We start from the raw sequence: 11,343 nt of genomic DNA on the forward strand, positions 1-11,343 counted from the left end.
GAGATTTATATCCCACACTGGAGAAATAACCTGGTTTGGCACTGCTTTAACTTGTTGTCTGGCTCATGGCTATGGAATTCTGGGAGTTGGAGTTTGTGGTGGGGCCCATAGCGGGGCAAAGCTCCGCTCTGGGCCCCACCACAAACTCCAACTCCCAGAATTCCATAGCCTTGATCCAGAAAAGAGTCAAAGCGGTGCCAACCCGGGTTATTTCTCCAGTGAGGATGCATCCAGAGAAGACTAGTGTCTTACAAAGAGCATCCTGGCACTGGGTTGCTAAGGACCGCCTCCTCCTCCTCCTCCCTCGGTTGCTAAGGGCCTCACCCCGTTGCTAAGGCCTGTCCCTTTCCTACTGCGAGGTTGCCTGGCAACGCCTCTCTCCCGCCCCGGCCTTCTCGCGTTGCCAAGGCTCCCCTGACGCAGCTTCCGGGGTCAGGCGAGGGGTCTCCACTTCCGGTGGAGGCGGCGGTGGGAAGATGGCGGCGGCGGTGGCCCCAGAGGGAGGTCCGTCCCCGCCGCCGCCGCCTCCTCCTCAGCCGCCTCCGCCGCCGCCGCCGCCGCACGAGATCAAGAGCCAGTTCCGGACCCGGGAGGGCGCTTACCGGCTGCTGGGGGCTCCGGAGCCCCGCTCCAGGCCTGCCTCCGCCGCCAGCGCCCCCGGAGCCTCCTCGGCTGCCGCCGCCGCCGCCGCCAACGTCCCTCCGCCGGCTTCCTCCGCCGCCGCCGCCTCCTCCTCCGGCTCCTCCGCTTCCGCCCCGGCGCCTCCCGTCCCCTCGCTGCCCCCGGTGCGGCTCTCCTTGGTGCGGCTCCACTCGGCTTCCGCCGGAACAGAGCCCTGCGGCGGCGGAGGAGGAGGAGGAGGAGGAGGCGGCGATGGCGAGGCCGGGTCCCTGTCCGCCGAGCGGAGCCGCGTCTGCTTCAACCTCGGAAGGGAGCTCTACTTCTACTCCGGAGCAGGAGGAGCCCCAGGGAGGGGGCGACGGGTGAGGAAGGAAGGGAGGAAGGAAGGAAGGAAGGGGAGGGCAGGCAGGGTTGCCACCCTCCAAACCCAAGAAGGCTCTTGTGCTTCTAATGGGCGCGAGGAGAGCCTCCCCCTCCTTCTCCATTGATGCCTTCCCTTCTTCTGACATTCACAGCTGGACAGACCTAAGAACCGCACCTTTAAATTATCGTATCAAGCGAGACCCTCAGAGTTAGAGGGAAGGGTTGCCACCATCCAAGCCAGAGAGGGCTCCTGTGCTTTTAATGGCTGTGAGGAGTGCCATCCCCGCAGCAAAGGAGGGGACGCAGCTCTCCTCTTCTTCTGACATTAAAAATCACACCCTTAAATGACCATCTCCTGCAAGATCCTGAGAGCTAGAGGGGCCCAGATGCCATTGTGAAAACCAGAAGGGCGCCTGTGCTTTTAATGGATGGGAAGAGTGCCACAAACCCCCTCCGTTGTTAACAGCTGGCCAGATCTTTTAAATTACTACCCAGGAATGCAGAAAGCAGAGAAAGAAGGGCAGGGTTGCCACCATCAAAACCGGAGAGGGCTCCTGTGCTTTTAATGGCTGTGAGGAGTGTCAAGAAAAACCCATGACCTCCCCATACAGAATCCTTAACATGTCTTTAAACTGGCAGGAAGCAGAGAGAGAGAAGGGCTGGTTGCCATCGTGCTTTTCATGGGTGTGTGGAGTATCACAAACACACACACACAGCCGCATTGATCTCCCCATAGCATATCACAAAATTATACATTATACCATAAGGCTGCGTAGGCACTTCAGGAATAATTGGGTTTGATACTGCTTTTACCAGTGGCTCAGTGCTGTGGAATTCTGGGAATTGTAGTTTTGTGGCCTATTTAGCCTTCTCTGTCAGAGAACTCCTTCCAGCTTTCGATCTGGCAATGCTAGCAGGGAAGGAGGGAGGGTTCAGCAAAAGACTGGGATCCTTGGGTGGAAATGGGTTCTCCTTTTCCAGATGGTTTGGGACTACAGTTCCCATCATCCCTGACTCTTGACCTGTGTTTCAGCCACTCCGCCTTTTGAGGAAGAGGGCAGTTTAGCAGGGAGAAGAAGCAAGGGAGCAATTCAGACTGAGACTAAAGCGAAGGATTGAGATGTTGGAAGATGGAGGAGGTGAGGATGAAGGGAATGCCAAGGAATGGAAGAAGAGGCGGAGAAGCGTCAGAAGGAGAAGGGCAGAACGAAGAAGCGTAGCTGGAGAAAGAGTGGGTGGGATGGCTGTGTTTTAAGTGAAACTGCAGACAATCTGGCAAAGCGATGGATCATTGTGAGCTGAATTGTTTTGAGGTTTTTGCGTAGGCGTTTCGTCCTTCCTGATGAATAGGGAGAAGGGAATAAACGGTGCCAAGTTACATCTGCTTAAACCTGTCGTTGTTGTGTCCCGGGGCACATAGAAATTGCTTCTGAGCTGCCTAACCAGGCTGAGAAGTGTTACAGAAATACCTTTTGCATCACAGACAATTGTTTTATGTATGTGGACTAGTAACTTTTGTGGTCCTTGTTCACCAGGTTGATAGAGGTAGTTGACACTAGATTTTTGGTGAAGAGTTTAGAGCTAGGCTGTTTTTAGTGTAGATCCTGCGTAAAGTGAGTTAAGAAAAGCAGTTTGCTGAAAGCCAAACAAGTTGGGATCTGTGGCCAGCGCAGGAGCCTTGTGATGTGAGTGAGGCCTCCATTAGTGAAACAGCTGCATAGTGAAGTCAGAGTTTGTATGCAGAGTAAAGGAGTGTCTGTAAACATCACCTGAACCCAGTCAGCGCAAGGTTTCGTTTCTGGCCCTTCATCCCTGTTCTCTAATGCCTTTGTCCATTTTATTTTTGCTGAATTTCCAGTCCATTGACCTGAAGAAGCCCATCGACAAGCGGATCTACAAGGGGACGCAGCCTACTTGCCACGACTTCAACCAGTTCACAGCTGCGTCGGAAACCATCTCGCTGCTGGTTGGCTTCTCAGCTGGGCAGGTGCAGTATCTGGATCTCATCAAGAAAGATACCACTAAGCTTTTCAATGAAGAGGTGAGTCAAAGCCCAGCATCCTTGTGGTGACATATGCTCACATAATTTGGGTTTACACTCAGCCTTCCGTAGCCACAGATTCAATGATTGATTTTGCTATTTTATATAAGGGGCACCATCATACTATGCCATTGTATTTATTGGGGTTTGAACATCCATGGATTTTAGTATCTGTGGAGGGGAGAGTGCTGTAGCCAAACCCTAGCAGATACCAAGGGCTGACTATACAAGGATGTATGTACTTTTAAGTCTGTTGCACAAGGAAGTATTTTGACCTCTTGGATCCCTCCTTGTGCAGTTTCCCCTCTGTCTCTGTACAAGGCAGCTTCATGGAATGAAGGTCACATAGGCAGCATCCAGTTGTATTTCTGCAACTGACACTTTTAATATGTTTTGTGGCTGCAATCTTTAGATAATAAATTAGTTACACCGGATTTCATTTATTTATTTATTTATTTATTTATTTTGATTTAACTTTTGTTGCTGCCCCCTTTTTTGCCTCTCACCCCTCAGCGGCTGATTGACAAGACGAAAGTCACATTTGTGAAATGGATCCCTGAGACAGAGAGCCTTTTCCTGGCTTCTCACGCCAGCGGCCACCTCTACCTGTACAACGTGGAGCACCCTTGTGGCTCAGCCTCGCCCCAGTACACCCTCCTCAAGCAAGGCGAGGGCTTCACCGTCTACGCTTGCAAGAGCAAGAATGCCCGGAACCCACTGCTGAAGTGGGCAGTCGGTGAAGGAGCTCTGAACGAATTCGCCTTCTCCCCTGATGGCCGCTACCTGGCTTGTGTCAGCCAAGATGGCTGTCTCCGCGTCTTCCATTTTGACTCCATGCTCCTGCAGGGGATGATGAAGAGCTACTTTGGGGGCCTGCTGTGTGTCTGTTGGAGCCCCGATGGGCGCTACATCGTGACGGGTGGTGAGGATGACCTGGTGACGGTCTGGTCTTTTGCTGAGGGCCGAGTCATTGCCAGAGGTCACGGCCACAAGTCATGGGTCAACGCTGTGGCTTTTGACCCTTTCACCACTAGCACAGAAGATGACGAGAGCGGGGAGTTCAGTGGAAGTGACGAGGACATCCAGGATTCAACCAATTTCAGCCGGGTGAGGACGAGCAGTACCCTCTCCCACCTCTCCAAGCACAGCACCAAAAGTACGCCTTCGGTGACTTACCGCTTTGGCTCTGCCGGACAGGACACACAGTTCTGCCTTTGGGATCTGACGGAAGATATCTTGTACCCTCATCACCCACTGTCCAGGGCTCGAACACTCACCAACACCTTCAGCACTGGCATCCCCCCTTCTGGTAGCGGTGGGAGCAACCTGGCTGCTGAATCCACCAGCGGAGGGCCCCTCCCTCGCTCACTGTCTCGCTCCAACAGCCTGCCCCACCCGGCCGTCACCAGTGCTGCCAAGAGCCACGTGGCTGACGGGGTGGTGCCCTTCAGCATTGGCAAGTTTGCCACCCTCACCTTGCAGGAGCGAAAGGAGAAGAATGCTGAGAAAGAGCACAAGCGCTACCACAGCTTGGGCAACATCAGCAAGAGCAATGATAAGCTCAACGTGGTGCCCAAAAGCAAACTGGACACCGCCAAGGTCTTGGGAACTGCCCTGTGCCCCCGCATCAACGAAGTGCCCCTCCTTGAGCCCCTCGTTTGCAAGAAGATTGCCCATGAGCGGCTAACTGTCTTGCTTTTCCTGGAGGACTGTATTATTACCGCTTGCCAGGAGGGTCTCATCTGCACCTGGGCCAGACCAGGGAAAGCAGTAAGTAAAACGATACACATGCAAACACACAGGCAGGAATGATGTGAGATGAAACCCTTCTCTAGGGTGGCCCTGATCCCTATTATGGACCAGTGGCTGTGTTATTGTTTATATTCATTTATATCCCACCTTTCCCCCCAATAATGTTCCTAAGTCAATCACTCCTCCCATAAAAGCCAGATTCTCATTTTCTGCCCACCCCACCACCCCAGTTCTTTCTTACTGGGCATCAACCATTTCGAGGGACAGGGCCCTGTTCTGTCGGCTGGGGCACAACAGACCAACATTTTCACCCTCTACCATGAGTGATCTCCAGTGCAACAGAAACTGGATTACTGTTGCAATTTCTCCTCAGATCAGTCTCCCCTGATTGACAGAACAGACCTTAATGGCTCACAGGGGCAAATGCCCAATTAGTTAGCTAGGGAACTGTTATGATCCCTATGCATTACCTAAACTATTGAATATAGAGGGATCATGAGTACAGATCAGTTACAAACGAGTGACACTAGTTTACTCATTTGTAATTGTGATTGTGAATGCCAGCCATTCTAAAGTGGAAGCAGGCATTATGTGGCCCTTCAGATATTTCTGGACCGCATCTTCCACAAAGTTTCACCATTGGCTGTGCTGGCTAGGGCTTGTGAAAGTTGTATGCTAGTTTTGTTTGATTGATCGATGGGTTGATTTATACCCTGTCTTTCTCCTAGGATGGGAATGGGACATTTAATGGGTCGTTTAATTCTAAGTTCATTTAATGTCTCATTGGTACTTTGTTCTACATTTAAGATGTGTAAAGATTGGAGGATGTTGTGTACACTGTGCATGATTTGTGAAAGAGCCTCTGGGCCCAGCCTTGTTTTAGAGCCCCACCATGTGCCCCAGGAGGAGGCATTTCTTCAGATTTTGCCAGGGCTGGCTGCAGATTTCCAGTGGGAAAAGGGGGAAGCATCCTGTATGTGTGGTAAAGGATAAACCAAGTTGAGGCCCTGGTGCAAAATGGCCATGGATCTAAAACTGACGTTCTTGCTAGATATTTCTTTTTGCTCTTTACCGTTTCTAGTTTCATTGGTGTGCAGGCCTAGAATGGTAACCAAACCTGTCACAAGTTGGAATTCACTTGGTATTTCCTGCCCCCTGAACCTCTTACGCTGGCCCTCATCCCCTGGAAATGCTGCTGTTTCTCACTGCATTTGTTTCTCTGGTGGCAGCAGCTGATGCCTTGTCTCTTGGTTTTTTTCCCTGGCTGTAATCCTGGGGCTGGTCTGGGCAATCACCCAAGCTGGGCGCTAGTTTTCCATAGTGGAGAGAACAAAGAGCCTGTTGAAGGAACTAACGGAATCTCTGCCTAGAAGAGCCTTTTCTATACTCTTTGAACATCTTTTCATGGTACAGACCTCCCTGCCTTTAAAAAAAATAGCAGATCAGGGAGAAAGGCTTTGAGGGTGAAACTGACTTTATGTCATGGTTAGAACAGACCCAATGAAGTCAGTGGGACAAGTTATTCATGATGACCCTAGCTAGGTTCTGTTGAGTTCAAGTCACACTGGGTTACTCAGTATGACTAAATCCAGATCCAATTGTAACTGTTCCTCCTGGTGTGCTATTTTCCTTTTGGTCAAGATCTTGGGTCAAGTGGACAGAATGTAATGCTCCCCACAGTTTTGTGCTTTTCCCTTACACTGGCAGACGTCAAGCAAAGGGAAGAAGCAGCTGGTCTCAGCTGCTAGAGGAAGGAAAATGATGGCTGATTTCCCAAGTGCAGCACCTCTCCCTCTTGCCCTTTTTCTTTGCAGCCAAGGCCAACTGCCTCTTCCTCCTCTGTGTCACCTGCTAGTAAAATGAGATAGTAGCCCCCTGAGGTTTGACAGCTGCCTGTGTGTGCGGGTGTGTGTTTTGGCTATGGAACAGAGGGCTAGATAATAACTCTTTGTGCTCCATTGAAAAAGAGGATTCTGGACTCTTTGTGAATGCTACCCACATTTAGGTAGCTTTTCCACATCTCTAGACCCAACCTATGGCATGGAGAGGCCATGGTGACATTTACACTTTCCCCCCTCCCTTGTCTCTTTTCAGACCCTGAACACCCAGAACGGTGGCTCTCCGAGCGGCACGGTAGTATAACCCAGCACTAGCTCTCAGTCGGCCAGTGTGCAACCAGGTGTCTCTGGCTCCTTGCCCTGCTGAAGCCGTTTGGCCAAGACGGTGAAACGCTCAGACTTTTCGGTATCTGCTGTATGTACAGGTTCTTCCCTCCCTCCCTCTCCTGGAATGAGAGACACTAATGGAGTTACTTAATATATGGAGACCTATGTAGCACAGGACCCTTTGCACTTCTCAGCTATTTAAAAGTATTAATTAACGAACCGTATTTAAAGCTAAGGATTTTAGCACAGGCCGCTGGAGGGCAGATTTTGCACAAGGGTGAACTGAGCTGCCCCTTCCTCTCCTCTCTTCTTCTCCCCCGCTCCCCTTGCTCCAAGACTCCCAGACAAGGGATTCTGATTCTGATTTTTTGTTTTGTTTTCTTATTTTTTAAAGTTCTGTTTTAGTTTTTTGTGTATTTTTGCACAAGATATTCCAGTTTTTCTGCTGATGAAGAGGACACAGTTGGCACCTCCATCCAGCAGAGTCGCTTCAGTCTTAAGAGCAACCTCTCAGTCCCCCTGCCAGACTCCTTAGTGCAACCAAATGATCCCCAAAGAAGCGTTCCTTAGTCTTTGAGATCCAGCAAGATCCTGCCCAAGAGCTCCTGCCACTCTTTTGCCAGTGTCGTGTTTCAGTGTTGGGGTCCAGTTTGCTGCTGTCTGCTCTTTCATCACTCATTCTCTGACTCCCCCTGAAATTCTTCTCTCCAGCTTTTTGAGATGCTCAGAGGACTTCACTTTGAACTAGCTGAGCTTGCTACTTGAAGACACTTTTGTTTCTCTCCACTCCAGGTCAATGGAGATTTCCCACATACATTTGCACTGTCACATCCATGCAAACTCCACATAGTCAGTCATCTAATGCTAAGGTTGGACTGGACCAGGATAATGAAATCAACGTGCCATTACAGCCAGCCGGAGGCCAGGGTTTCTAGTTCTTGACTGTAGTTTCACCAGTTAAAACTACAGGAGCAACAACTGACCTCTTCTCTCTCTCTCTCTCTCTCTCTCTCTCTCTCTCTCTCTTTCTCTTACACACATAAACGCAAGCAAAAATATCCAGGTGCTACTGGACGGCATTTTACAATTAGTGTAGGCTACTGAAGTGGAATTACCAGTGTGGTGGGGCAGTTCATCTGCCCAGATAGATCTGCCTTTACCAGCTAGAATGCCTTCCAGATATGTTGGACTGTGAATCCTGTAGCATAGGACCATGGCTGGGTACAGTGGTGTTATAGTCCTACATGTCTGGAGAGCATCTGTGTTAGGAAATATTGAGGAAAGAATACCTTAACATTGCTCAGCTTAGGGACAGTGGCTTTCCTATCGTGGATACTTTGGGTTGGTAGCTGGAAGTAAATACTTTGGACCGGACTCACTCTCTCTTTCTCTCCCTCTCCCTCTCTCTTGGGCTTCTCTAACCCGTCACCCTACAAATGTTTTGGACACCAAGTCATGGCAACCTTGGCAGCTGCCAGGGATGGTAGGATTTAGAATATGGCACTATTGGAGGGTGTCACATGTGCAGAGACTGTTCTATAAGGGCTCACAGAGCTGATCTCTGCCATGCCATTTGGGCTCTGTGACACAGCAGGTGCATTTCACTGTCTTCATAATTGACTTGTGGTAGATGGCATGCTTGGCTTATCTTTGTTCTGTGAATGTGTGCCTTTGAGAATGTGGTACCCCCCCCCCCCCCCCCCAGCTAGGTGAGATTTTGGCCAGTTCAAGGATTCTGCTTGTTAGCCTTCATGAATGGACTTCCTTAGGAACCAGGTTATGTGTTAACTCACATAACATCTTGCGGAATAACAGCTGCTCTGGAAATTGGTTCAAGGCAAACAAAATCATCTTTTTAAAGATATGTATTTAATCTAGTGGTTGGCAATTGAAAATGTCCCAAAATTGTTTTGAGCCCACTGGTGATTTAGGACATTCTTAAAAGCTATAAAATACATGTTAGAATTAAGTCCAGAAGGATAATTTGATAATATATAGAGTGGATTGGATTGGATCCAGACTTGGGCACTTGTAGAGCCATTGAACTCAATAGGGTAACTTAGAAGTGGCTGACTGAAGTCCTATTGATTTTTCAGTGGGCCCACTCTAAGCATGGCTATCAGCGGATAAAAATTAAACATAGTTTAAGTTTTGGATGGCTTTGAATCTGTTTTCACCTCAGCTTTGTTTCTGTGTGACATTGCATGGCTTACACAATTGATGCTAATCTCCTGTTGGCTGGAAGTGGCAATCTGTGCGTTAAAAAGAGAGCCTGGGTTACATCCGCAGGTGCTGAGGGCATGAGATGCTTTTTGCTACTTGCTGTAGGTCTTCCCTTCGAGATTGTGTTTCTGGTATTATGGAATGACTGAATATAAGCTTTTGAGGGCCAAAGTATCTCAATAATTTGGCCTGAAAACAGCCAGCCGGTTGCTGAGAATGCTTGGTTTAGTTTTTGCTTCCCCAGAGAAATGTCTGTGCTGGATACAAGGGATCAGTAGCAAAGTGCAGGATAGGTGGGCAACGGTGGAAGGCTGCATTAGCCCCCAGGAGAATTTGGAGGGCTGCACCCCCACAAAATCAACTTTTTTGGCCCCCAGACAGCCTTTATGTAGCATTGAGGGACAAATTTCCCATGCTTGGAGAGGGGAGGACATTCCATTAGAGGCCTCTTTCCAAAAAAGGCCTTCTCTGGGCCTAAACCTGGCCCCCATTCCCCCAGAGGACATTCTGGGGCAGAAAAATGTTTTGTTTTGTTTTTACTCTTGGCTACCACAAAACAGGCCTGGGGGGCTGCACACAGCTGGCAGGGTGCAACTTGCCCGCCCCTGTTCTGGAAGGACATATGTCTTAAGCAAGGGGTTTAGGTGTGTGGTTAGTACTAGGGAGACTTCTGTGTTTCCATTATGGTAGGCTGACCTGAAGTAGGAGAAGTTGCATGAGTTGTAGTACCAATTTTCCAAACTCTGTTTGAGGCATAGCTGCACACTGCGGATTCAGCAGCAGTTGTTTTACTCCAGCAGCGGCTGAAGGGAACATTTGAAGAAACCAGGAATGGCTGAACTGGTCCATTAGGTTATCTGCAATAGCTGAAAAAGCATTTGTCTGGGATGTTGAATATGGTCCCATGGCAGGTCAGTGAGCCTATTCTCTGTATATGCTCAAAAGCACACTCTCATTGGTTGTCGCTTTGCATGTTGTGGTGTCGTCTGGCGGGATCAGCCTGGCTCAAGTGTTCACCACAGGGGTCTTCGCCCTCATTTATATCACCCACCCATCACTTCCAAAACACACTCTGGAGTAGCAGAGTGGGGGGTCCCTCTCCCTCCCAGCTCACTGTGAATCCCCCTTGGGCTCTCCACATGCAGAATTTGACCCTCCTTCTGTCCTCACCCCCATTCCACCCCAAGAGAGAGATCCTCTCCCATCAGAGCAGCTGAAAATCTCCCAGAGGAGGACTCCGACTCCCATGGGACTGGCTCCCCTCCCCCAGGAAAAAAAAGCCATACTGGGGCCAGAACCCCTGCGCACCATCGATGTATGCTTCGTCCCAGCTTGGCAAGAGCAGCAAGGGAGGAGGAGGAGCTGACATGGCTTTAGGTCTGCTCGGATCCACCACAATGGACACGAGGACCTCGGAGGACACTTCTGGTTTTGCTCTTTACTTTCCCCCTTCTTCTTCTTCCCTCTCCTCCAGATGCATGTCACCCTCCCACTCTCTCTGCCCCCCACCCAAAGCCCTGCGGCCTTTGCCTGCCAGCTGGTGTCTGGTGGCCTAGCCCTGCCCCCTGGCGTCCGAGTCCGCAGAAGAACGTGCCCGGAAGCTGCCGACGCTCCCCCTGTGCCTTCGTCACTTTACTACCTGCTCTAAACGTTTGTTACTGTTGTGTGTCTGGGAACAAAGAAAAAGTGTTTAAATTATGGAATTGTGACCTCCTGTTTATACTAAAGAAACGGTTTTCACATCACAGCCTCCCCTGCTAAATGTGGGTTGTGGGGATGCGGGGCACATTATAGAGCTGGGGTGGGATCAGGTGATCATCTGGGTGTTGACGGACTGGAATTCCCAGCAACCCTAGCCAGTGGTGAGGAACGCTGGGAGTTGCATCCTGTCATCTTCAGCATCGCCTAATTCCCACCCCGGGGGTAGAGTCCAGTCCTCTTAAAGCCCCTGGCAACAGATGCTTTAAGAAAATGATAGCAGTCGCTTCTGTTGATCGGAGCTGACAATTCCACTTCCTCCTGTCAAGTCAGCTGCGTCCCAGTTGACAGGCGATCAGACATCCATTGCTGCAGCAGCTGTTACTTAAGATTGGGGGGCTCCTGTTTATCCCTCTTGCTATTACCATGGTTGTGAATGTGTAGGGATCACCAAGACAAATCAGTTATGAATGTGTAACT

General features: G+C 50.1%; 1 protein-coding gene across 1 annotated transcript; it reads left to right on the plus strand.

Moving 5' to 3' along the window:
- The first annotated feature begins 465 nt into the window (after positions 1 to 465).
- On the plus strand, positions 466 to 10,863 carry DMWD (DM1 locus, WD repeat containing). The gene is made up of 4 exons (XM_089479574.1): positions 466 to 983; positions 2,843 to 3,025; positions 3,539 to 4,795; positions 6,872 to 10,863. Exons 1-4 carry the CDS (start codon positions 477 to 479, stop codon positions 6,917 to 6,919), a joined length of 1,995 nt encoding a protein of 664 aa, XP_089335700.1. The 5' UTR covers positions 466 to 476; the 3' UTR covers positions 6,920 to 10,863.
- The last annotated feature ends 480 nt before the right edge of the window (positions 10,864 to 11,343 follow it).

This window comes from Sceloporus occidentalis, unplaced genomic scaffold (assembly GCF_023333645.1).
Source record: "Sceloporus occidentalis isolate IW3139 unplaced genomic scaffold, rSceOcc1.0.p SCAF_13, whole genome shotgun sequence".
NCBI lineage: Eukaryota > Metazoa > Chordata > Lepidosauria > Squamata > Phrynosomatidae > Sceloporus > Sceloporus occidentalis.

What these genes read in the sequence shown, in the direction of transcription:
- DMWD (XM_089479574.1), top strand. Translation starts at nt 477, where the DNA reads ATGGCGGCGGCGGTGGCCCCAGAGGGAGGTCCGTCCCCGCCGCCGCCG. An exon ending in CCCCAGGGAGGGGGCGACGG is followed by an intron (nt 984 to 2,842) that starts GTGAGGAAGGAA and finishes CTGAATTTCCAG; the next exon opens with TCCATTGACCTGAAGAAGCC. An exon ending in CTAAGCTTTTCAATGAAGAG is followed by an intron (nt 3,026 to 3,538) that starts GTGAGTCAAAGC and finishes CTCACCCCTCAG; the next exon opens with CGGCTGATTGACAAGACGAA.